We start from the raw sequence: 25,399 nt of genomic DNA on the forward strand, positions 1-25,399 counted from the left end.
AGTTTATTTATAAACTTAAAATATTTTCTATAAACAGGAAAGGCCATGTTGTAGTTGTGGAACTGAGCACAGAAAAAGGTTCAAGACAAAAACCTGAGAGGTTGCGATTGATTACTGACCATGTTCAGTCAACTGTGACCAGTATTACTTGGGATACCACAGGAAGTAAACTTTATACTGGAGACAATCTAGGGAGAATTTATGCAACATCAATTCCTAGTACAAAAGTAATATATTGACAATAACATATGATTTCCGAGCAGTAGATTTGGACTGGGGGCATAAAGGGTGTAATTGTTTCATTTTTATAATTTTTGGGCATATAATCACTAAAGGAACTTTGCCATGCTACTCTTTTTGGTTGCTATTTTTACCATAACAGGTAATTTTAACATCCCTATCTTCCAGCCCTTAAGCAACCCCTATTAACTTCAATGATCAGGGTCAACGGTTTATAATACTCCAACTGCCTGTATAGGGTTTTGTCTTGCTTTGACAAAGTAAAAAAAAGCAAGACTTCGGTGTACTGTTTCTGGTGGCGGCGTCAACAATTTAATAGTTTGCAATTAGGTCAGTTTATTGGGGAACAACTAGTGTTAATTCCATATTTGGTATGCAGCTGCATTAGCATTGGCACATCTCATTTCCATGGAGATTATTTGGCCCCGCCCCCCTCAGTCATGGTCTATTGACTTCGAAACTTTTGCTTAGTTAACATGTATTAGTTTGTGATTAGATCAGTATAAGACAAACCCCTAATATTAAATCAATGATAGTTGGTATTTCATGGAAATTATATGGCCCCGCCCTATCATCATAGTTCATTGACTTTAAAACTTTTGCATATTTTACAAGTTTAAGTTTGTGTTTAGGTTAGTTTAAAGGGAACCACTTATGATAAGTCAATACACTTTATCGCTATTTGTCCGCCATTACTGGACATCACAAAGGTTCCCATAAAATGTTGATGTCACAATAGAAAATGTCTGATGCCACAAAGGAAAAGTGATTATTATATGACATCAATAGTTCAAGTGTTGCAAATTCGGAGGTCAAGTGTCGCAGAATCCCAAATAGCGATAAGGTCTATGGAATTTGATATGCAGTTTAATATGCATTGGCATTTCTCATTTCAAAGAAGGTAATTTGGCTCTGCACTAGCAGTCATAGTCCCAGTCATTTACTGGGAATGTTTTATATACTTTACATGTTTAGATATTGTCATTTTCATTTAACATTTGCATTTTACTATCAAAATTACAAAAAGTGAGACATAACTCTGTATCAACAATTTGATTTTTATTAAAATTATTTTTGAAGGTTTTTGAAGTTTAGTAATTTCCTTTGTTTGAAGTTGTTTATCTCTTACTAGTCAACAAAATAATATTTTGTTTAAATGAAATTACAATGGAAAAATCTGCTCATAATGCTGTGTAATCATTGAGTTACTAATATATATCCTTTCTATTCATATCACTGATCAGAACACTATTAGCTAAAACACTGATTGAAAACAGAAGTATTCAAATAGTACAAGAAATAACTAGTAAATGTACATGTGTCAGGAATTTCAGATTTAAAAAAGTAGAAATTAAACTTTTTTTAGAATATTCTGTTTGAAATAAAAGAAAAAACACAAGATTTTAGAGAATCCAATCCTGAAGTGTAAAAGAAATAAAAAGTGTTCAAATCACTCAGTTATTAACAAAGGCTCTTAAGGCATTCTTATTGAAATACAGAATAAAATAATCAAGGCCTAAACTGATGAAGGTAAAACATACACATTAACCCCTTTTAAGTAAATGCAATTTTGTTCACTCAGTATAATTCATGTTTTTTTTATGAATTCATGAATCATAAATTTTCTTTTAGGATTTGTCAATGAAAATAATTCTATTTGTATATGTTCCAGGTACAGAATTTGGTATCACTACCACCTGAGATCATTCTTAGATTAGATTCTCCTATCTGTCAAGTGGATTTCTCAGAAGATAAACTACTGGTGTCTACATTACACAAGTGTTACCTGTGTTATACATCTAGGTATGTCTACGTTACACAAGTGTTACCTGTGTTATACATCTAGGTATGTCTACGTTACACACGTTTTACCTGTGTTATACATCTAGGTATGTCTACGTTACACACGTTTTACCTGTGTTATACATCTAGGTATGTCTACATTACACAAGTGTTACCTATTGTATACATCTAGGTATGTCTACATTACACAAGTGCTACCTGTGTTATACATCTAGGTATGCATCTAGGTATGTCTACATTAAACAAGTGTTGCCTGTGTTATACATCTATGTATGTCTACATTACACAAGTGCTGCCTGTGTTATACATCTAGGTATTTCTACATTACACAAGTGTTACCTGTGTTATACATCTAAGTATGCACATAGGTATGTCTACATTACTCAAGTGCTACCTGTGTTATACATATAGGTATGTCTACATTACACAAGTGTTACCTGTGTTATACATCTAGGTATGTCTATGTTACACAAGTGTTACCTATGTTATGCATCTAGGTTTGTCTACATTACACAAGTGCTACCTGTGTTATACATCTAGGTATGTCTACGTTACACAAGTGTTACCTGTGTTATGCATCTAGGTATGTCTACATTACACAAGTGCTACCTGTGTTATACATCTAGGTATGTCTACATTAAACAAGTGTTGCCTGTGTTATACATCTATGTATGTCTACATTACACAAGTGCTGCCTGTGTTATACATCTAGGTATTTCTACATTACACAAGTGTTACCTGTGTTATACATCTAAGTATGCACATAGGTATGTCTACATTACTCAAGTGCTACCTGTGTTATACATATAGGTATGTCTACATTACACAAGTGTTACCTGTGTTATACATCTAGGTATGTCTATGTTACACAAGTGTTACCTATGTTATGCATCTAGGTTTGTCTACATTACACAAGTGCTACCTGTGTTATACATCTAGGTATGTCTACGTTACACAAGTGTTACCTGTGTTATGCATCTAGGTATGTCTACATTACACAAGTGCTACCTGTGTTATACATCTAGGTATGTCTACATTACACAAGTGTTACCTGTGTTATACATCTAGGTATGCATCTAGGTATGTCTACATTACACAAGTGTTACCTGTGTTATACATCTAGGTATGTCTACATTACACAAGTGCTACCTGTGTTATACATCTAGGTATGCATCTAGGTATGTCTACATTACACATGTGTTACCTGTGTTATGCATCTAGGTATGTCTACATTACACAAGTGTTACCTGTGTTATGCATCTAGGTATGTCTACATTACACAAGTGTTACCTGTGTTATGCATCTAGGTATGTCTACATTACACAAGTGTTACCTGTGTTATGCATCTAGGTATGTCTACATTACACAAGTGCTACCTGTGTTATACATCTAGGTATGTCTACATTACACAAGTGCTACCTGTGTTATACATCTAGGTATGCATCTAGGTATGTCTACATTACACAAGTGTTACCTGTGTTATACATCTAGGTATGTCTACATTACACAAGTGTTACCTGTGTTATACATCTAGGTATGTCTACATTACACAAGTGCTACCTGTGTTATACATCTAGGTATGCATCTAGGTATGTCTACATTACACAAGTGCTACCTGTGTTATACATCTAGGTATGTCTACATTACACAAGTGCTACCTGTGTTATACATCTAGGTATAAAATTGAGAATGGAAATGGGGAATGTGTCAAAGAGACAACAACCCGACCATAGAGCAGACAACAGCCGAAGGCCACCAATGGGTTTTCAATGCAGCGAGAAACTCAGCTGAAGTATGCTACATTACACAAGTGTTACCTATGAAAAAAACATTTATTTATGAGAACATTGATCCAAAATTTTATTCTTCAAATTGTGGAAACTTTAATTTGATTTTTGGGCCAATTTGCCCCTGAATTGGACCTGCTTCTTTGTTCTCCTTCCACAATTAATTTATACATCTGCTATTATGAATCAATGATACATTGATTAATAATTCCTGCTATAGTGACTCTTCCTTGGATAATTTTTCAGTAGGAGTCGGTATAGAATGGGAATCTCTTTATAGCAGTATATTGTAAAGGGTTGAACAAGGGGGAAGTTAGGAATGGACATATGGCAATTCAAATTTACATAAGAAAAGATAGTAATTGGATTGTCTGTTATGTTTAATGAACAAACAAATGAAAATTTACAAGTTCAGAACCTATTAAATGCCATTACCAGTGACCTTTACTGCGGCAAGTCAAAATAGAAATTGTCATATAAGCTTTTAGAGCATATTAAGATATTTGTTTTCTTTTTTTCAGGCAAAAATTTACTCACATCGGAACTAAATCAAGGTAATATATGTACCAAGGTGTTTTTCCCTGTCATATTGTGGATTTATTTATTTTCATTGATACTAATTTTCCTGGATTAAGAAAAAATTTGTACTTCGTCGAACATTGAAATTTGTGGTTCACATATACAAACGAAATCCATGAAAATTGGTATCCCATGAATAATAATGAATCCACAGTATTGCATATGCTATGGTAATTCCTTTGTAATAAATAGTACTAAATAATTCCATGAAAACAAATTTATTAACCAACCTTTATAGAAAAATGAAAGGTTACAAATGTAGTTATAAAGATACATTAAGTTGAATTTAATTGTAATAGATAACTTGCATGAACAAATAACTGAGAATATCTTTTAAACAAATTTAAGACAAAAAGTTGTAATACCTTCTCATTTTCTGCAAAGTTAATTTTGCATTTGCTCAAAGGTGTGATGTAAAATTATATGTAGCATTAATGTTTTCAGAGAAGGGGAGTATGGAGCTTGTTTTTACAGACAGCCTAGTACAGGGTTATACAGAATATATTGTGCGAGACCTGGATCTAGAATATGGGAGGTAAGTTTCTATGGAGCTTGTTTTTACAGACAGCCTTGTACAGAATATATTGTGTGAGACCTGAATCTAGAATATGGACGGTAAGTTACTTTTGAGCTTGTTTTTACAGACAGTCTAGAACAGGGTATATTGTGCGAGACCTGGATCTAGAATCTGGGAGGTAAATTACTATTGAGCTTGTTTTTACAGACAGTCTATCTAGAACAGGGTATATTGTGCCAGACCTGGATCTAGAATATGGGAGGTAATTTACTATTGAGCTTGTTTTTACAGACAGTCTAGAACAGGGTATATTGTGCAAGACCTGGATCTAGAATATGGGAGGTAACTTCCTATGCAGCATGTTTTTTTCAAACAACCTAGTACAGGGTTATACAGAATATAGTGTGCCAGACCTGGATCTAGAATCTGGGATGTAAGTTACTATTGAGCTTGTTCTTATATTGTGCCAGACCTGGATCTAGAATCTGGGAGGTAAGTTCCTATGGAGCATGTTTTTACAGACAACCTAGTACAGGGGAATACAGAATATATTGTGCCAGACGTGGATCTAGAATCTGAGAGGTAAGTTCCTATGGAGCATGTTTTTACAGACAACCTAGCACAGGGTTATACAGAATATATTGTGCCAGTCCTGGATCGAGAATCTGGGAGGTAAGTTACTCATCATACAACAGACTAACACAGGGTTATACAAAATATACTGTGCCAGACCAGGATCAAGAATCTGGGAGGTAAGTTACTCATCATGCAACAGACTAACACAGGGTTATACAGAATATGTTGTGCCAGACCTGGATCGAGAATCTGGGAGGGAATTATATATAAGTTACTCATCATACAACAGACTAACACAGGGTTATACAGAATATACTGTGCCAGACCTGGATCGAGAATCTGGGAGGTAAGTTACTCATCACACAACAGACTAACACAGGGTTATACAGAATATACTGTGCCAGACCTGGATCAAGAATCTGGGAGGTAAGTTACTTATCATGCAACAGCCTAACACAGGGTTATACAGAATATAGTGTGCCAGACTTGGATCTAGAATCTGGGAGGTAAGTTCCTATGGAGCATGTTTTTACAAACAGCCTAGTACAGGGTTATACAAAATATACTGTACCAGACCTGGATCTAGGATGTGGGAGGTAAGTTACTTGTCCTACAACAGACAATCGTTATTAGCTATTCCATAGGACCAGTTTGTTTTAGCTTAGTAAAAAATTCTTACTTTTGAGAAAATGTAATACATATATGTTTGTCTTGCTGTGGATATCTAAAGTAAAGTAAACAATTGTTTTTCCATAATTCACACTGTCTGATGTTCACTGGGTTATCTCCTTTTAAAGATTTTTTTAGTCTTTTTAAAATAACTGTAATTGCCATAATCAGTATGAATGATTCTGGCTCATAATTATACCCCCTGCTTTAAAAAAGTGGGGGTTTATACCCCCGTTAAAAAAAAGTGGGGGTAAACTGTTTTACCTCTGTCCGTCCGTCCATCCGTCCATCTGTCAGTCTGTTTATCCATCCCATGAATATTTTTCGTCGCATCTTTCTCAGGAAGTACATCATAAGGATTTCTGAAATTTGGTTTCAGGGTTTATATTAGTCAGATATACTGTGTGATGCGTTTTCAGATTCATCACTCAACAACTTCCTGTTTACCGAAATATTTGGGCTGGGTATCATCAGTGAGCAGTAACCTGCAGTTTTACTTGTTTAAAATTATGTACATGTATTTTGAAAAATAGACTAGGAATATAAAAATAAAACTTTTACTTATTTTCCATACATGTAGAGAATGTGATATGTATTTTGGACAATTTTTAAAATTATTTAAATAATTATTTAAATGATGATGTTGATACTTTCACAGTGGACAATTTTTTGTTGATAAAACTGAAAAAATGAATGAAAACTATAAGAATAATAACAAATAATGGCTTAAACTTTACCTCAATATCCTTGGAAAGAGTTGTTATTTTATTGATTTTTGTCGAGCTGCGACTTTTGTCGCAGAAAGCTCGACATAGGGATAGTGATCCGGCAGCGGCGGCGTTAACTAACTTCTTAAAAAAGCTTAATATTTCAGAAGGTAGAAGACCTGGATGCTTCATACTTTGTATATAGATGCCTTATGATATGAAGTTTCTGTCTGTCATGTGTCCATTGTCCTTGACCTCATTTTCATGGTTCAGTGACTACTTGAAAAAAAAGTTAAGATTTTTTGTAATGTTAATTTCTCTCTTATTATGAGTAATAAGATAAATATATTTGGTATGTGCGTACCTTGCAAGGTCCTCATGCCTGTCAGACAGTTTTAACTTGACCTCGACCTCATTTCATGGATCAGTTAACAAGGTCAAGTTTTCGTGGTCAAGTCCATATCTCAGATACTATTAGCAATAGGTCTACTATATTTGGTGTATGTAATGATTGTAAGGTGTACATGTCCAACTGGCAGGTGTCATCTGACCTTGACCTCATTTTCATGGTTCAGTGGTAATAGTTTAGTTTTTATACGACCGCAAAAAAATTTTTGTGGTCGTATATTGGTATGACGTTGGCGTCGTCGTCGTCGTCCGGCGTCGTCCGAAGACACATTGGTTTTCGCACTCTAACTTTAGTTTAAGTGAATGGATCTCTATGAAATTTTACCACAAGGTTCAATACCACAAAAGGAAGGTTGGGATTGATTTTGGGGGTTATGGTACCAACAGTAAAGGAATAAGGGGCCAAAAAGGGGCCAAAAATAAGCATTTTTGTAACTTCCAGACATAACTTGTGTGTTAGTGTATGGATCCCTCTGACATTGTACCACAAGGTTCCATATCACAAAAGGAATGCTGGGATTGATTGTGGGGGTAATTGCCACAAAATTTTAGGAATTAGGGGCCAAAAAAGGGGCAAAAAAACAAGCATTTTTCTAGTTTCATGACAATAACTTGTGTGTAAGTGTATGGATCTTTCTGAAATTGTACTACAAGGTTCCATATCATGAAGGGAAAGCTGGAATTGAGTTTGGGGGTAATTGCCGAAACATTTAGGAATTGGGGGCCAAAAAGGGGCCAAAAATAAGCATTTTTCTAGTTTCCAGACAATAACTTGTGTTCAAGTGTATGGATCTCTCTGAAATTGTACTGCAAGGTACCATACCACAAAGGGAAGGCTGGGATTGATGATGGGGGTAATTGCCTCAATATTTTAGGAATAAGGGGCCAAAAAGGGGCAAAAAAACAAGCATTTTTCTAGTTTCAGGACAATAACTTGTGTGTAAGTGTATGGATCTCTCTGAAATTGTACTGCAAGGTACCATACCACAAAGGGAAGGCTGGGATTGAGTTTGGGGGTGATGAATCATAAGGGGGTTCAAAAAATTTGGGTTTTTTTTTTTTTTTTTTTTTCATTTTTTTTTTCTTTTAAAATTTTCCATTTTAAGTTGGTTATTTCTGATTTATATTTAAAAGCAAATAATAATGATATGGTAGGAGATACACACCAAACAGTAAGTGTAAATTATTATATAATAAGTATTGTGCAATAGCAAGAAATTTTCAATTGCACAGTATTGCACAATAGCAAGAAATCTTCAATTGCACAGTATTGCGCAATAGCAAGAAATCTTCAATTGCACAGTATTGCGCAAAAGCAAGAAATATCCAATAGCACAATATTGCGCAATAGCAAGAAATTGTCAATTGTACAGTATTGCACAATAGCAAGAAATATTTAATTGCACAGTATTGTGCAAAAGAAGATACTTTGTATAAATTGCTTATTTCTTGACCAATTTCAATGGGGTTTTATTCTTGAATTCTTGGGGTTCTTTAATATGCTGAATCTAACCATGTATTTAGTTTTTGGATTTTGGGCCCTGTTTTTAAATTGGTCCACATTGAGGTCCAAAGGGTCCAAAATTAAACTTTGTTTGATTTCATCAAAAATTGAATTATTGGGGTTCTTTGATATGCCGAATCTAACCGTGTATTTAGATTCTTAATTTTTGGTTGGGTTTTCAAATTGGTCTACATTAAGGCCCAAAGGGTCCAAAATTAAACTTAGTTTGATTTTAACAAAAATTGAATTCTTAGGGTTCTTTGATATGCTGAATCTAAACATGTATTTAGATTTTTGATTATGGGCCCAGTTTTCAAGTTGGTCCAAATCGGGGTCCAAAATTAAACTTTGTTTGATTTCAACAAAAATTGAATATATGGGGTTCTTTGATATGCTGAATCTAACCATGTATTTAGATTTTTGATTTTTGGGCCCCGTTATCAACTTTGTCCACATTGAGGTCAAAAGGGTCCAAAATTAAACTTTGTTTGATTTCATCAAAAATTGAATTCTTGGGGTTCTTTGATATGCTGAATCTAACCATGTATTTAGATTTTGGATATTGGACCATAATAGGTGAATGTCCAATTTAAAATTTTTAAGTTCTTAGACCACATTCATTCTTTGTCAGAAACCTATGCTGTGTCAAATATTTAATCACAATCCAAATGCAAAGCTGTATCAAGCTTGAATGTTGTGTCCATACTTGCCCCAACTGTTCAGGGTTCGACCTCTGCGGTCGTATCAAGCTGCGCCCTGCGGAGCATTTTATTGTGTTTTGGTCTGTTTTTCTAATACTGTATGCAGTAGGTCAACTATATTTAGTGTATGGAAATATTTTACAATGTACATGTCAGTCTGGCAGGTTTTATTTGACCTTGACCTCATTTTCAAGGTTCATTGCTCAATGTTAAGTTTTTGTGTTTTGGTCTGTTTTTATACGCCGGTTTTCTAATACTGTATGCAAAAGGTCAACTATATTTGGTGTATGAAAATATTTTAAAATGTACAAGTCAGTCTGGCAGGTTTTATTTGGCTTTGACCTCATTTTCAATGTTCATTGCTTATGTAAAGTTTTTGTGTTTTGGTCTGTTTTTCTTAAACTTTAAGCAATAGGTCAACTATATTTGGTGTATGCCATGGAATGATTGTAAGGTGTATATGTCTGTCTGGTAGGTATCATCTGACCTTCACCTCATTTTCATGGTTCATTGGTCAATGTTCAGTTTTCCTGGTTAACTTTGTTTCTTAGATACTATAAGCGATAGGTCAACTATATTTGATGCATGGAATGATTTTAAGGTGTACATGTCTGTCTGGCAGGGTTCATCTGACCTTGACTTCATTTTCATGGATCATTGGTCAATGTAGAATTTCCATGGTTTGGTCTGTTTCTTTTATACTATAATCAATAGGTCATCTATATTCTGTGTATGGAATGATTGTATTAAAGGTGTACATATATTTCTAGCTTGGTTTATCTGACCATGACCTCATTTTCTTGGATCATAAATGTTAATGCGATACTTGTAGTAAAACTTTATATGTAGGACTATCAACATAAAATCAATGGTCAGTATAGAAGGCGAGATATTTCAGCGTGTGCACTCTTGTGTTTATATCATACATAAAATGCATGTCTATAAAGTGCATGTCTATTTCATTTATCGTGATAAGAGATGCCCTTTATCCTGTTGTCATGATAGTAGATGCCCTTTATTCTGAAGTTCATGATAAAAGCATTATTTTGTTAAAAGTATTTTTTTAAAGTGAAGATTTTTTTAAGTTTGACTACGAAATTTTAAACATTCATGTAAAACATTATTTATTATATTTCTAGGTTGACATAGAATGTAATGTGTTATGTACACACATGTTTAAACATCTGTTAGCAATACCAGCGCTACCTATGGTCAGTAGTGTGTAAGTATTGATGTGATTTTTAAATGTGCTTTGTACCCACATTATAAACACATGGTTATGATACTAGTTGCTCATATGGTTAGTTAGTAGTGTGTTAATGTTCTAGGTTTGTTGTATTTAGCAGTACAAGCTTTTCAAATGATCAATTGTGTGTAAGGTGTATTTTAGGTGTGTTGAGTATTCTCCTTGAGGTAGTTAGTGATGAGCAGGTACTGGTACTCTCATTTTATAGTGTCATCTGCATCACATCAGCTATGAGACATTTCTGAAATATATAAGATTAGAATTAAAGATAACACAATGTGTCTGATCATTTCTAGATTTAGATCCTCAATTCAGGTGTTTCCAGTCTTATTTGATCACAGACAATTAAATCAAGGTAAATATTTGTAGTAAATATGCTATGCCTTTAAAGAAAACCAGCATTTACTATACTTGGTCTTAAAAATGGAGTACAAAAATGGATGTAAGTGAATCCATTCTTTGATAGCATTGTGATTTTCTGTTTTGATATCATTTTAGGGACTACTACTGGAAGGCACCATTGAAAGAAAACAACGAACCTAAAAGTGTGGCCTTTCCGAAACTGAAGACAACAAGGTAAATTTATTATCTGTTTTTTTTTTCAGTTTGTACAATCATTAGAATGAAAAGAAATATAAACCAATGTTGATAAGATAGCAGTCGAACTTCACCTCTCAATATTTTTTTTCATTGTTGGTTTACTGTTTCATTGATGTACACCTCCTTTGATGAATTTCAATAAATGGCAATCAGTAAAATAGACAGATAGACATTATTTGACCTTCATTGTTTGTATCTAGTTTACAGTTTTGTCTATATCTTTGCCATCTTTTAAACTTATTCATATCTGACTCATATACTTTTTGTATTCTATATTTAAAAAAAAAAAACACCCAATGCAAAAAATATTATTATTGATCCCATCTAAAAGGGGAAAAGGTTTTATTATAAAAAGTTAGTGTACTCTGATGCTATGAATCTCTGAAAATAAGATGCTAAATAACATTGCTTTTTAAAAATTTCTTCTCTGCCAGAAAGTTTTTTTAAATTTCTAGGACAAACATAGATTTAACGAAAAATAGTATCATGATAAGAGATTGTTTGATTGTATTGAACAGTTATTATACTCCCACTCTAAAAAGTGCTATATTGCAATTTCCATGTCTGTTCGGCCATTCGTCTGTCTGTCCCTTCTTCCAATAAATATTTTGGTCACACTCTTCTCAGAAACTGTTAAACAGAATGGCTTCATTATTGATCAGCAACTCAACCGTGATGAGTTGTAAAGATTTTTGATGTCAGATATCTACTTCCAGTTTGCTGATACTTTAAATTTTTCAATATGTTGAATCAAGTTGAAATTTTAGGCACACTTTTCTCAGAAACCACTGAACAGAATGACTTCATATTTGGTCGGCAGCTAGCTCATCAGTGAGAGTTCTAGATCATGGCCCCTTTTCAGATCTGTCAGATACCAACTACCTGTTAGCTGATACTTAGATACTTTCAATTTAAACTTTTGTGTCGCATTTTTCTCAGAAATCACTGCTCAGAATGACTTCATATTTGTTCAGCTGCTGAATGGTGATGAGTTGTAATGTTTGTGCACTTTTCATGTTTGTCAGACATCTACTTCCTGTTTTGGGATACTTCGAATTATGAGTGGAGGTATACTTAGAACTACAATGCGTGCATTCTTGTTATTACTTGAAGTTTGCTCAACAATCTGTTGAAATTATTAAATGCTTATTTTGCATCAATGCTTATCAGCAAAATTTTATTCACAAACTATGATCATATTAGACATTTAATTTTCAGGAATGATATGAAAAATAGACCTCTCAAGCTTTTAAACTTTCGTCTTGTTTTTTCTTTCAGAGAAAACTTTCTGTTTACTTGGTGTAAGACTAATATATATGTCCTTGACCCTGTCAACATCAAGGTTATATTCTGGACAGACATGGGAGCAGGTAAATATATGTTTTCTACTCTTGAATGTAAAAAATCTGTCAGTTGCTAAAGTATGATAGATGCATTCTTACATTGATTGATTAAAGTTTAACGCCACTTTCAGCACTCATGGCTATATTGTTGCAGCCAGTTTTTTTTGGTGGAGGAAGCTAGTGTGACGGGTGAGAACCACCAACCTCATTGATTATGATTTAGCATTTAAAAAGAAGACACTAGCAAAAATTTGTTTAGCTCAACACTCAACACGGACAAATTTCTAATGAGGCTTCCTTAATGTATCAACACCATATTCAGGACTAAACTGAATGCAAGTAGTAACAGCATATGATATGAAATTAGTGAAAAGAACATTAAACAACAGTTATAAAAATATGATGATTTACATGTTAACTTTGAACATGCAAAAAAAGATACAATTTTCACCATACAACTGTACAGTTTCAAAAATATTTTAAGCATACTACTGCATGAACACTAGCTTTAAAGTCATTTAGTGTTGCATTGCGAGTGTTGGTAGCAAAAGAAGATTCAACACTTCCCTGTACACTAGCAAAGAAATTATTTACCTTTCATTCAACTTAAGCATTAAAATAGCTCAGCACTTTACTTTATTACAGCCGATTGCATTGAGTGTGTAGGCAAAGGTAATATCTTTGGTTAGCTTGCTTGCTAGCTGAACCTTGAAGTCATTATTAGGTTAGGTAAACTACCCTCCTTTAAGAGTAGACTAGTCCGACAGATAACCAATCTATCTGTCTGTTGGACTAGGCTACTTCGAAAGGAGGGTAGTATACCTTACCTAATAATGACTTCAAGGTTCAGCTAGCAAGCAAGCTAACCAAAGATATTACCTTTGCCTACACACTCACTGCAATCGGCTGTAACTCTTTTAGGAGGCATAGTCTCAAAAGATCCTTATCAATAAGTCATAACTTTTATTCTATATCTCAGGTAACAGTAAGAAAATAAATGAGAAAAAAAAAAACAATATAAAAATCAATATACATGTACCAGTGAATCCTGAATTGTTTACTTTTTTTTTTTACAACATTTGCAGTTGCCTCTATATACCCTGTTGACAAGGGTACGATGTAAAAAATACCGTTCCCACAAATTAGAATATTTTATTACCAATAAGTATCATGAAATATAAGGACTTTATCCTCTTTCACAGGTAACACCTACCTCATATAACACCTACCTCATATTAATTCTGCCTTTCATTGGGCCTTAACTTTTAAAATGATTCCTTTTTTGTTTTTCAGATATTCAAAATATAGTAAGCAGTGACAGTTACCTCTTTATATTTTACTGCAACGGAAACATTCAAAAGACCAAGATCTTTCCTATTCCTCAATGTGTTTCAATTCTTATTTCTAAAAAATCTTGGATTCTAGCCGAAGAAATTTATAGTTATTTTTACACATGGATTGCAAAAATGAGATGGAAAAAGTATGTCTCTGTCGAAGACTTAGAAAAATTAAAAGAACATTGTAAAAATTCAAGTAATGAAACAATAGGAAGTGTAATAGACAACATGGTGTCCTCATATCCAGTCCAGCATGATAGTGAATCATCGGGACTAGAAGATTCCTTTTCAGATAGAAGTCGATCAAGTAGTAATGCTTCTATACAAAAACTAGAAACTGGGATATATAGGATAAATAGTCAGCCCTCATTATTATCTCCTGAGATTAGGAGTATTCCTGAAGATTTTCAGTCTAGTTTTACAGGCGGTAAAAATCCAGTCTTAACAAACTTAAAATCAGAAATTATTGGATTGATTGATAGCACTACTAAAGAAGTTAAAATTGAAAAAGAAAATTTGAGTTTCAAAAGTGAAGATTTGTCTTTTGGAAAAGAAACAATGGATTCAACAAGTAATAATTTGTCAGAAATTTCATGTAATGTCACTCAGCTTCCAGATTTGACTGTGAATGGTGCTTATAATCAACAAAGAGAATTTGATATTTTATATACACGTGAGGATGAGCTTGATAGTAAAAAAAGTATTATAATTTCTGGTGAAATAGGAATTGATGAATTGGAAAATGAAACAGTATTAAATACTGCACTTAATGGTCAGACCACAGTTATAGAGGAAAACACTAAACCAATGATCAATGGAACTGAAGGTGCCTCTGGCATTGATAATAGTATTGTTGTTGGTTTACAAAGAACAAATAAAACATACATGAATGAGGAAAAGGAAACTGAAAGAAAATCTTTTGTAAATGACCACACAAAGCAGCAAAGTGAAAGTAGAATAACTGAAAATTGCATCCAAGAAACTGTAGAAGACATATTTGCAGGAGAAGGTAAATATTATACCTGGTAAAATGGAATTTACTAAAAAATGAATTATAGAAAAAGAGAAGGAAATTGAAAGAAAAAGTATTGTGTCAAAAAAGTTGCAGAATGACAAGTTCAAAGTTCGGTCTTTAACAGTAAGACAATGTAGTTAAACAAGTTTATACAAAAGGTACAATAACATTTGGCACTATATAAAAACGGAGCAATCTCTCCTGAAACAGAAGAAACATTCAAAATCTCTCATTTCACCTCAAGTCAGTAAATACCCGTATACCCAATATATTTTGGTATACTAATAATTATGTCAATATTTCAGTTTTTTTATTATTACCAATCCATAATCCTACATAAGTTGAAAATATAAACCTTTGACAAACGTACAGGCCAGTGCAAAAGCATTTGACAAATTAAAAAATCCCTTTAGGTAATCTATTTAAGAATTCAAGGTACCGGTATTTCAATAATTGTTTTCCATTTAGCATTTTTGTTTTCAAGTACTTGGACAAAGAAATTCATGACAAATACTTTTTTTTACATATGAATTTTGAAGCAATACTCATTAATGAAGCTACAAATAAATAGGTGGTCACATGGCATCATGCATAATTTAATCAATATCTATTTCTTCAGATTCAAAACCAGTCCTAGCCATAGATGTGAATGACGTGACTCCACTTGTAGTATCTAGACAAACTTCTAAACAGAGGAAGAAAAAACCCAGAAAAGGATCTGTCAATACACTAGAAGATGAGGGAAAGACTATCCCACAGAAAGGAAGTAAGATCAAAATTTATTTCAAATTATTTTTCCAAGCATGTATGTACATGATCTATATATGGTTAGCATGAATAATATTGCATGCTCTCTTCAGTGACACATTGCCCTTTTCAGAATCACCCTGTTTCTTTTCAATAGTGTTATGCTTCAATTCTACTTAAATCAATATTCATTAACATTTTTGGACTCGATTCCCATGAACATCAGTATTTTTTATACTGGAAGTTAGTTGCTTGATATCTTTTTATGATACAGGTATTATCAGTGTATAATTGCATTGAAATGCCCATGCCATAGAATTAACACATGTTATAAGTGCACACTTTCTTAGTTGTGTAATGGTAGCATGCTTGCCTTGAGTGCTTGAGGTTGTTGGTTCCATAATCAGCTGGGTCAAACTTTATATGCATTATACTAAGGGCTATTCCATTAAAATGTATGTGGGAGGGTAGGAAGGGACTTTCAAAATATCCCTACAACCAAGAACCATTTTTTAGATGATTTTGCATAATGGTAATAGACGCACACTGCAAAAAGACCCATGACCCACATTCAATAATTAAACTTCCCTTCCTACCCTCCCACATACATTTTAATGGAATAGCCCTAATTTAACTTTCATTCAAAATTCTATCATGAACGGAAAAAGTTACCTTTACATACATTGACATATCTTTATGATATGTTTTTAGACATCATATGATTACTAATTTTAGAAATGTTCAATTTATGTATGTTTTGTATATCAGCTTCAACGCTTGTTAATATACTATTTATTATATCTAGACTTTTAGTTCTTAAACCTGAGGAGCAATATGTATATAACCTGCTTTCCTTTTTTTAGCTGTGCAAACTTTTCATTTTATTCCAGTGAGAAGAAGTAAAAGTATGGGATCAATATCAAGGAGTGTAGAAAAAAGTAAGATCATTTACATTAACATGATAAAGATAGAAAGAGATTAATTGATCATAATGGTATTTAATAGTTAATGAATTTGTCCCCAACAAGCATTTATTTAGAATATGACATGATTTTTATGACCTTTTCAGATGACTTAATGTTTTAAGATAACAGCAGATTATGATTCATAAGACAGATGACTTCAGAAAGGTATCATCATTCAAGATATTGGTGCGAGCTTCCCAATAATTGTCAAATATTTTGATAGTCATATTTTTCAGGTTTTGCCTCTACCTTTGAGAGCACAAGCAACATAGTGCAGTGAGCTGAACATTCTTCGGATCCTATTCATGTCCCTTTCAAGCAATTTATTAATGATATATAACTCAGATTTTCAAGTTACAAAATGATGTGTATGTGTATAACCATACTAGTCAAGGAAACTATTTCATTGAAAATTACATTAGTTGTGCATGGTGTATGAATCTATCTGTTCCAAACAAAAAGGTCCAACTTCAAAGAGGGTGGTAAAGGGTTATTTTCGTGCAACGTGATCACCGTTTTTTATTTCACGTTCAACGTGTTTTTACTTTTTTATTTGACGTTCTTCGTGCAAGACACGTGTTCTGCTTATTTAATTTTACGTGCATCGTGATTTTCAAATGCTAAACACTTGGCAGGGATCTTCAAGAAATACTTTTTTAAAAGCCGTAAACCATTTATATCATAAATGTGTATACTAAATCGGGAATAACAAGTAAAACAGAGAGTTTATATATACAAGAAGACAGTGACTCAGTCACAAAAGGTTCACATCAAAGTCTTTATTTTCGTGCAACATTCATGACAGAAATTATTTCACGTTCAACGTGAAATTATGTCTTATTTCACATGTTTTCCGTGCAAGCACCCCCCTTTACCACCCTCTTCAAATTGAAGATATGAACAAAAGAAAATAACTCTAATTCAAACTAAACTATTGCTTAAATGTGTTCCATTGCTCAATACTCTGCAATGTTTAATTTTAAGTACACATTGCAAAATGAAATAATGTTTTCCCTTAATGTTCAAAAGCTCATTATTATATCTACTTCTGTAGACCAGTCTCTTGGGGGGTTGATGGGTAAAATTTCCTCTTTTGAGGAGAAGTCTCCCAAAATTTCTATCTTTCTATAATTAAATATTCATTACATTGACTATTTTTCTAGAACTACAGCACAGACAGTCCATAGAAGAACCACTTACTGAAGAATGTTTATCGCAGCCTGTGGAGGTCAGTCATGTTGACACTGATAATAAAAGCCTAGGAGAAGGAAGTAATAACTCTTCTCCATCAAGTTCTCTGGCTCAATCTTGGGAGAGCTCTAACAGTGAAATGTTTGGTGGACTCAGAAAAAAGTAATTAACTAACAAACTAGACAGGTAAAGTAAACATTGCTTGAAAAAAAATATTATGAAGTTGTAAAAAGGGATAAACCACATCTCCTTATTTTTATATATGTAAAGATGAATAAAATTAGTTGTGGTGTATATGTAACAATGAGACATCAACCAATCAACACAAACAGCTTAAAGACATTTAGATGTCAACATTACCAATTTATCAATAGAATAGAATTTAACTTTATGTATGTTTATTTTCAATAGTGTTCAATCAATGCTAACTACAAAAAAGAACAAGATTCTGCAGGCAATCAAATCAAAAAAGCTTCCAAGGTCACCAGGTCGAGAAGGGAGGAGTACACCAGATACTTTGGTAAATATTCTTATGTTTGAGATATCTTCGGTGTGAAAGTATAAAAATTTTCAGACAAATTGATTTATTATGTTTTTCATTCTTATGGCATATTTGTTGCTTTTATTATCATACCATAAAAAAGTTGAAATAATGCTGTTAAAGAGAGGAAAAAGATACCAAAGGGACATTCAAACTAAAAAAAATGAGAATGCCATGGCAAAAATAAAAAAACTATCAAAAGATGACAAACAACAGTTTACAAAACCCGACAAAGAAAACCAAAGACTGAACAACATGAACCCAACCAAAAACCAGGTGTGATCTCAGGTGTACTGGATTACTTTTGAATAAAATATATGTTGTGATCAAGAAAACTAAACACTACATGTATTAACCTCTAGATTTGTTCAGGGGTTTCTGTTTAAGTTATTAACCTTAAGTGCATATTTTAAAAGTGTAGAGTTGAATTAGTGAAAGAAAACATTTTTAACATATAAACAAATCTTTTACTGTTTCTTATAGTCTTTGGATAGTATGGATGGAATCATAATCTCAGCTGACAAAGTACAGAAGGATTTGGTGGAGTTAGCCCCAGTTGTCAAAGGTCCGATTGATCTCTCTAATTTACAGAAAAGTACTGAGGAAACTAGAAAACTGTTGCAAGATGTCAATGTTCTACTTAATCCTATAGAGTTACAAAAGACTCTGTCCGATTGGATAAAACACCTCAACCAATCACTTTATCAGTTACATACATTCCTTTATGCTGAAAGAATAAGAAAATATCACACATGTAGCAAAGAAAAAAATGAAAATAGTCAAATATTTGACCAACCAAATATTTTAGAGCAAAGCGGAGAAGAAAATATCAATAATTCTGGAATTGGTAATTCTAAACTGAATGAAGGTCATTTCAAGGTTAAAAGTGCTGTAGCAATTTCTACAGGATCAAGCCATTCAATCAAAAGTAAAACCTTCCACCATTTAGACTATTTGATTGAGGAAGACAATTTAAACTTTGGTCAAATCTGTTATGTCAATGACCCATTTTTAATGGAAAGAGATTTTCAACAGAATGTGGCAGAGTTAACAGAAATGTGTTTTGGTTGTGGTTGCCATGGTGATGTTTCAAATTTTACCTTCCCTAGTTTGAAAGATTTGAATGATATTGAAATCTGTGATAAGTGCAATGAAGTGCTCAATGTAGAAAAATTTAGCATTTATATTCTCCACCAGAGAGATTCTGGGTTTAGTGACAGTGGTGAAATGAAGCAAGATTCCAAAAACTCTAAGACTGAAACGGCAGCAGGTTTTGGTTATCTTGAAAAGGAAGAAAGTGGTCATATAAAATGTATCAGTAATGAACCACTAAGAGATATTGTTGAGACGGAGGGCTCCAAAAATTTAGATGACTCTTCTTCAGTACAAACATGTCCTAAATGGACTAATGAAAAAAATACCACTGACTTGAATGATCAAAGTAAATTAGAATGTAGTAGTTTGACAGATAAGGATACTATCAATACTCAGGAAAAGTTAGAAGCAGTATTAAAAGAAGAAGATTCCTTTGATGACTTAGACAGTCTCTCTGGTCCAGTATCAAACAGCTCTGATAAAAGTATCTTAAGCCTTTCTGACAGTATTCCAGATTCTCATTCTTTGGAATCTGATAAAAGCATTGAATCATCTTTCGTCAATGAAAAGGGAACAGAAAAATGTGTTCAGGGTAAGACTATGGCAGTAAATGAAGCTGTAGTCAATGACAACAGTAGCAGTAGACCATTCAAAGACACAAAACATCATCCATGTTATCATTGTCATCAGTGTCATACAATTTGTTTCCATGGTAAACATTTAAAGAAAGAATGTTTAGATTTCCAGACATTTGTTCAAAGTTACTTCTTCTTACTGGATATTGATAATATAAAGAACAAAGCTCATTGCTTTGATGAACAGTCATACCAAATTTGGTGTGGACTAGTCAATGCTTTAAGAGGTAAGTAAATATCACAAATATCTTAATGAGTTGTCTTAAATTATGTGTACTGCTGAATTAAAACTTGGAAAAAGAAGTGAATTCTTTGTGCTTGACTCTCTTGGTGAGAAAATCTTTTATGCAGAAGTGTGGAAAAGCCTACAGAGAATGAAATGAATTTCAAGCTTACTATGTATGTAATACACTTTTGTTAAATTATGTGAAGAAAAATTTGGGTTGCAGGACAACAGTGTAATGCATTGATTTGGAAATTAAAAATATACCTGCTAGGTTACACAGTATTATTGAAAGTTTCATAATGGGATAAAAAAAAACATACATTGTAATTATATTTATTATGCATTAGATGACCAACATGATATATACATAACTATGTTGTAAGAAACTAAGTGATAAAATAAAAAATAACAAGTTTGCATTGGATGTTTTACTTCATCTGTATAATGCAAAAAAAAGCATAAATCTGTTGGATATAGAAAAATTGAATCTGTTGTAATATAAGATCACTATTTAATCTGATACTTTTATTAATGAACTATGAGTGACCTTTTAGAAGAATTGAATAATTTGATGAATCAAAAAATTATTTATGCCAACAGTAAGCAGGTGGCAACTAGACAAGTTAAAAACAATATTCCAAGGAAAAACAACAAGAACTAATAGGAATATATGTGTAGCTTTACTCAAACAGACATTAATCATGATGTTGAGGTTATATATTGTTATGAATGTTCTATTGGTAAAATGTTTAATATATGGCTTTTTCAATATCACACCCAAATCAACCCAAGACACTAATATAATCCCAAGAGCTCTGCTCAGGGGATTATATTGGTTGAGGTTTGATACGGTGTGTGACATTGAAAAAGCCATATTATATACCTTAAGTAGATGTGTTTCGTGTAACATAACGTAATACAGATAAGGGGTTTGATAAAGCCTTTGCAACCGTTACTGATATCGATGACGTGACGTCATACAGGTTAGGGGTTTGATAAAGCTTTGCAACTGTGACCGATATCGATATCATCACAGGTGACTGATACAGCATGATTGCCATTGATTGTATCACACATACAGCTTACTTGTATTTACTACTAAGTATATAATAAATACATTTATGTCTGTTTAATAGAATGTTGCAAAGAAGATGTACCATATAATAGAATGGAACAAGAACTATCAACAATGACTGATTTACTGAGGTTGGGAGAATTTCAACAAAGCAAAACATTAGGATACATCTCTAGGTAGGAACAATTTTAAATTAAGTGAATGTACAAATTCAATTATGAAGAGGTAGATAATGGACATGATGTGAGACTTGAAAATATTAGGCAATGACGTCAGGTAACACTGCTGTAATGTCACGCCTTCATGTCCATCCACATCAATAATCAATGAAATGCATGTGACTTCATTCATACAACCGAACAACCATTGCAACGTGTTATCTTTGTAAAAACAGTTTTACTTTATATTTCATGATAGTTCATATTCTAAACCAAAAAAAATTATATTGTTAAGACAAATCACTATTAAAAAGAATAATGGCAATTTGTTTTTTGGTACTGACTTAATCAGCTCTAATATCAGCTTGACATATATAATATCTGGCTTGCTTGATATTCTTCCTGATAAAGTCAGTATCCAAACCAAAATTCCATTATTCTAAATATTTTCATTTAAAAAACAAGCCATTGATGTTGTTTCTTTCAGGTTATTTGAGCTTAATCCAACAAAAGCTATAGACCTGTGTGTAGATGTTGCTACAATTTGTCCTCAGGACATTATTTTCTTCTGTAACCTTTATTTGCTGCCAGTGGAAACCTATTTCTATAAATTTATGAAAGCAAGGGTCACAGACAGTTCTGAGTAAGTTGTTTTATTTTTATCTGGAAAGATTTTCCCAAGTACTGCATTTTCCAAAGCAGTTATTTATACTGCAAGATTTATTTTCTCTTATACTTTTAAAGCAAATTATATCTTTTAATGACATTTAGAACACAAGTATCAGCAGCCAAGACATTGATGTTGCATTTTCTACATAGCAAAATATTGCAATACTGGTAGTTGTCTAATATATTTGGTATGCACTTGCATTACAATCTTTTTATCTGATCTCCATAGAGAATGTTGTGCCTTATGTCTGTTACCCCTTCGGAGAACATGAGATCACCCCTTTTTTTGGTGGGGTTTGTGTTGCTTAGTCTTAGTTTTCTATGGTGTTTTGTAGACTATTGTATGTCTGTCTGTTTTTCATGTTTTGCCATGGCATTGTCAGTTCTTTTTTGACTTTTTGAGTTTGAATGTCCCTTTGGTATCTTTTGCCTCTCTTTTACGGTGAACCTTACTTCGAATCAAATACTTAACAAGTTGTATAACATGTGTTATACAATCAATCAGATTAGTTGGTTAACAGATGAGATATGTTTATGTTATAATATTTTATTGTCCCCTGCCCAACACGATCTGGGGGACATGGAAATACTGAGGGTTTGTTAGTTTGAGTCGTTTTTTTTTAAGATACAAAATGAAAGTTATGTAAATGTACAGAATATAAATGTTTTTCGTTTTATTGCTTGAACAGGCACAGTTTCTATGACAATGAAATGGTTGTTAAGAAATGGCTAGAAATATTACTCCAGACTGCAAACCATAAAGAGAAAGTTATGGATGAGAACTGTAATCCAAGGTAATTATCCATATAATTGTAATCCAAGGTAATTATCCATATAATTGTAATCCAATGTCATTTATGCAAAAAATTGGTAATCCAAGGTCATTTATGCAAATAATTGTAATCCTAGGTCATTTATGCATATGATTGTAATCCAAGGTCATTTATGCAAATAATTGTAATCCTAGGTCATTTATGCATATGATTGTAATCCAAGGTCATTTATGCATATAATTGTAATCCAAGGTAATTTATGCATATAATTGTAATCCAAGTTAATTTATGCATATGATTGTAATCAAAGGTATTTTATGCATAATATTGTAATCAAAGGTATTTTAACAATAATAATTGTAATCATATGTCATTTTTGTCTCACCTGTGACGAAAGTCGCGGAAAGTGAGACATAGGGATTGCTTTTCCTGTGACGGCTGTGGCGATGACGGTGTCAACAATTGTTAAGTTTTCTGCTTAAGTTAGTTTGATAGGATCTACTTGTGATAGATCATTGATATTTTATATGAAGTTGCATTACTATCAGTACATATCAGTTTGACAACTATTTTGAGGCCTTGCCCCATGGGATATGGTCCAGTGACTTTGAATTAATTAACAATTTTCAATGTTAGGTTTTCTGCTTAAGTAAGTTTGATAGGAACTACTTGTGATAGATCAATGATATTTTGTATGAAGTTGCATTACTATCAGTACATATCAGTTTGACGACTATTTGAGGCTATGTCCCCTAAGACATGGTTCAGTGACTTTGAATTAATTAGCAACTTTCAATGTTAAGTTTTCTGTTTAAGTCAGTTTGATAAGAACTACATATGATAGATCAATGATATTTTGTATAAAGTTGCATGACTATCAGTACATATTAGTTTGATGTCTGTTTTTAGGCCCTGCACCCTAAGACATGGTTCAGTGACTTTGAATTAATAAGCAATGTTGCTGTTCATCAGATTGTCTTTTTCTGAATTTTATGCCGACAGGCAAGACATATTTCTGTGTCAACAGTTTATTATAATCTTAGATATTTTATACATAAATCTAGATGACTTACTGATAGATGTTATTGTAATCCAATTCCTTTTACTCATAAACATAAAATAACTGAGTAGGAATTGCTTATATAATAATTTTCACCATTTATTCACAAAAAAAAAAAGTGGAGTTAAAAAGTGTTAGGAGTCCAGACTCATTTCCATGGAGACAACAATAAGTGTTATTTTTTTTATATGATTGATTTTATGTTAATTGCTGAAGTCTAGGGTCATATATTTAAAGGATTACAGGACCAGAACAAATTAAACAATTTATCAATTAGGAAGTATTTGAAAAGTGGATCTACTTTGATGAAACCAAAGGCATGGATAATTTGGACTTCTCTAGAGAAAGAATATATAAATTTATGAGGTCTGAATTTTGACTCACAGCTTGTCTCTTTTTAAACCTGGAGGTTGTTTGAATGGTTCCTTGAAATAAAAATGTCATTTGTTTTAGAAACTACAGTAAAAGATTCATTTGAAGACAAATATTAATTTTATCATTAATTTAAATATTTTCCTCTTCATTTCGACAGATCGATGAGCCACTGTTTGAAATGGAATGACCAAGACATAATTGATCATGTGATTTCAGTAACCAATGAAAATTTGATACAGCATCATTTGAACTTATGCAGTCAAGAGGGGTAAGAGAGCAGTTGTTGAAAAAGGTCATTTGTTTCTAAAAGCCTATTTTTATAAAACAGAACAGGAATTCTATTAAGGTGGAATATACAATTTTTAGTTGTAATTTATCATCCAAGTTTTACCATATGACAATTCTTAAGATTATATTTTTTTTCATGTAGGAAAATTCTTATTTTGAATTTAAGTCAGGATTGTCCGTTATGGCTTTAGCGTCCATTTTGCTATTCTCCAGGTTTGGAAATGTTTTTAATACTGTAAATTCAGAAATTCTTGCCAGGTTTTTATTAATGCGAATAATGCAACTAATTAAGTATCGCAATAATATGAACTCCCATTCTGATATCAAAGACATATATCTGTATGTAGCTTTTCCTAAAATCGCAATAACTAAACTGTCATTTTTGTTAATTCTTCAAAAATCGCTATAATTAAACTGGCACTTTTGTTGATTCCTAAAAATGGATTCTTATAAAGATCAATCTGCAAAATTAATTTTTTTAGCAGTTTTATCTTTTTACCACTTTCATTTCAAAGCTTAAATTGATCGTCACTCTTTTTGGGTAAAACCTTCATGAAATTACATTTGCA

General features: G+C 32.8%; 1 protein-coding gene across 3 annotated transcripts in view; it reads left to right on the forward strand.

Moving 5' to 3' along the window:
- Window positions 1-25,399, forward strand: part of LOC127704710 (BLOC-2 complex member HPS5-like) — a 47,315-nt gene that overhangs the window by 7,617 nt on the left and 14,299 nt on the right. For 2 of the 3 annotated variants that reach the window (XM_052208848.1, XM_052208849.1), the window contains exons 4-20: window positions 38-227; window positions 1,913-2,043; window positions 4,352-4,384; window positions 4,854-4,944; window positions 10,631-10,713; window positions 11,236-11,313; window positions 12,616-12,707; window positions 13,974-15,026; window positions 15,652-15,798; window positions 16,670-16,717; window positions 17,908-18,097; window positions 18,347-18,455; window positions 18,960-20,433; window positions 21,569-21,683; window positions 22,153-22,308; window positions 23,024-23,128; window positions 24,700-24,810. In XM_052208848.1, coding sequence (XP_052064808.1) covers window positions 38-227; window positions 1,913-2,043; window positions 4,352-4,384; window positions 4,854-4,944; window positions 10,631-10,713; window positions 11,236-11,313; window positions 12,616-12,707; window positions 13,974-15,026; window positions 15,652-15,798; window positions 16,670-16,717; window positions 17,908-18,097; window positions 18,347-18,455; window positions 18,960-20,433; window positions 21,569-21,683; window positions 22,153-22,308; window positions 23,024-23,128; window positions 24,700-24,810 — 4,206 coding nt within the window. The remainder of the gene's footprint in view (window positions 1-37; window positions 228-1,912; window positions 2,044-4,351; window positions 4,385-4,853; window positions 4,945-10,630; window positions 10,714-11,235; window positions 11,314-12,615; window positions 12,708-13,973; window positions 15,027-15,651; window positions 15,799-16,669; window positions 16,718-17,907; window positions 18,098-18,346; window positions 18,456-18,959; window positions 20,434-21,568; window positions 21,684-22,152; window positions 22,309-23,023; window positions 23,129-24,699; window positions 24,811-25,399) is intronic. The other variant, XM_052208850.1, reaches the window with a different exon arrangement.

Source organism: Mytilus californianus, unplaced genomic scaffold (assembly GCF_021869535.1).
Source record: "Mytilus californianus isolate M0D057914Y unplaced genomic scaffold, xbMytCali1.0.p SCAF_6, whole genome shotgun sequence".
Taxonomy (NCBI): Eukaryota; Metazoa; Mollusca; class Bivalvia; order Mytilida; family Mytilidae; genus Mytilus; species Mytilus californianus.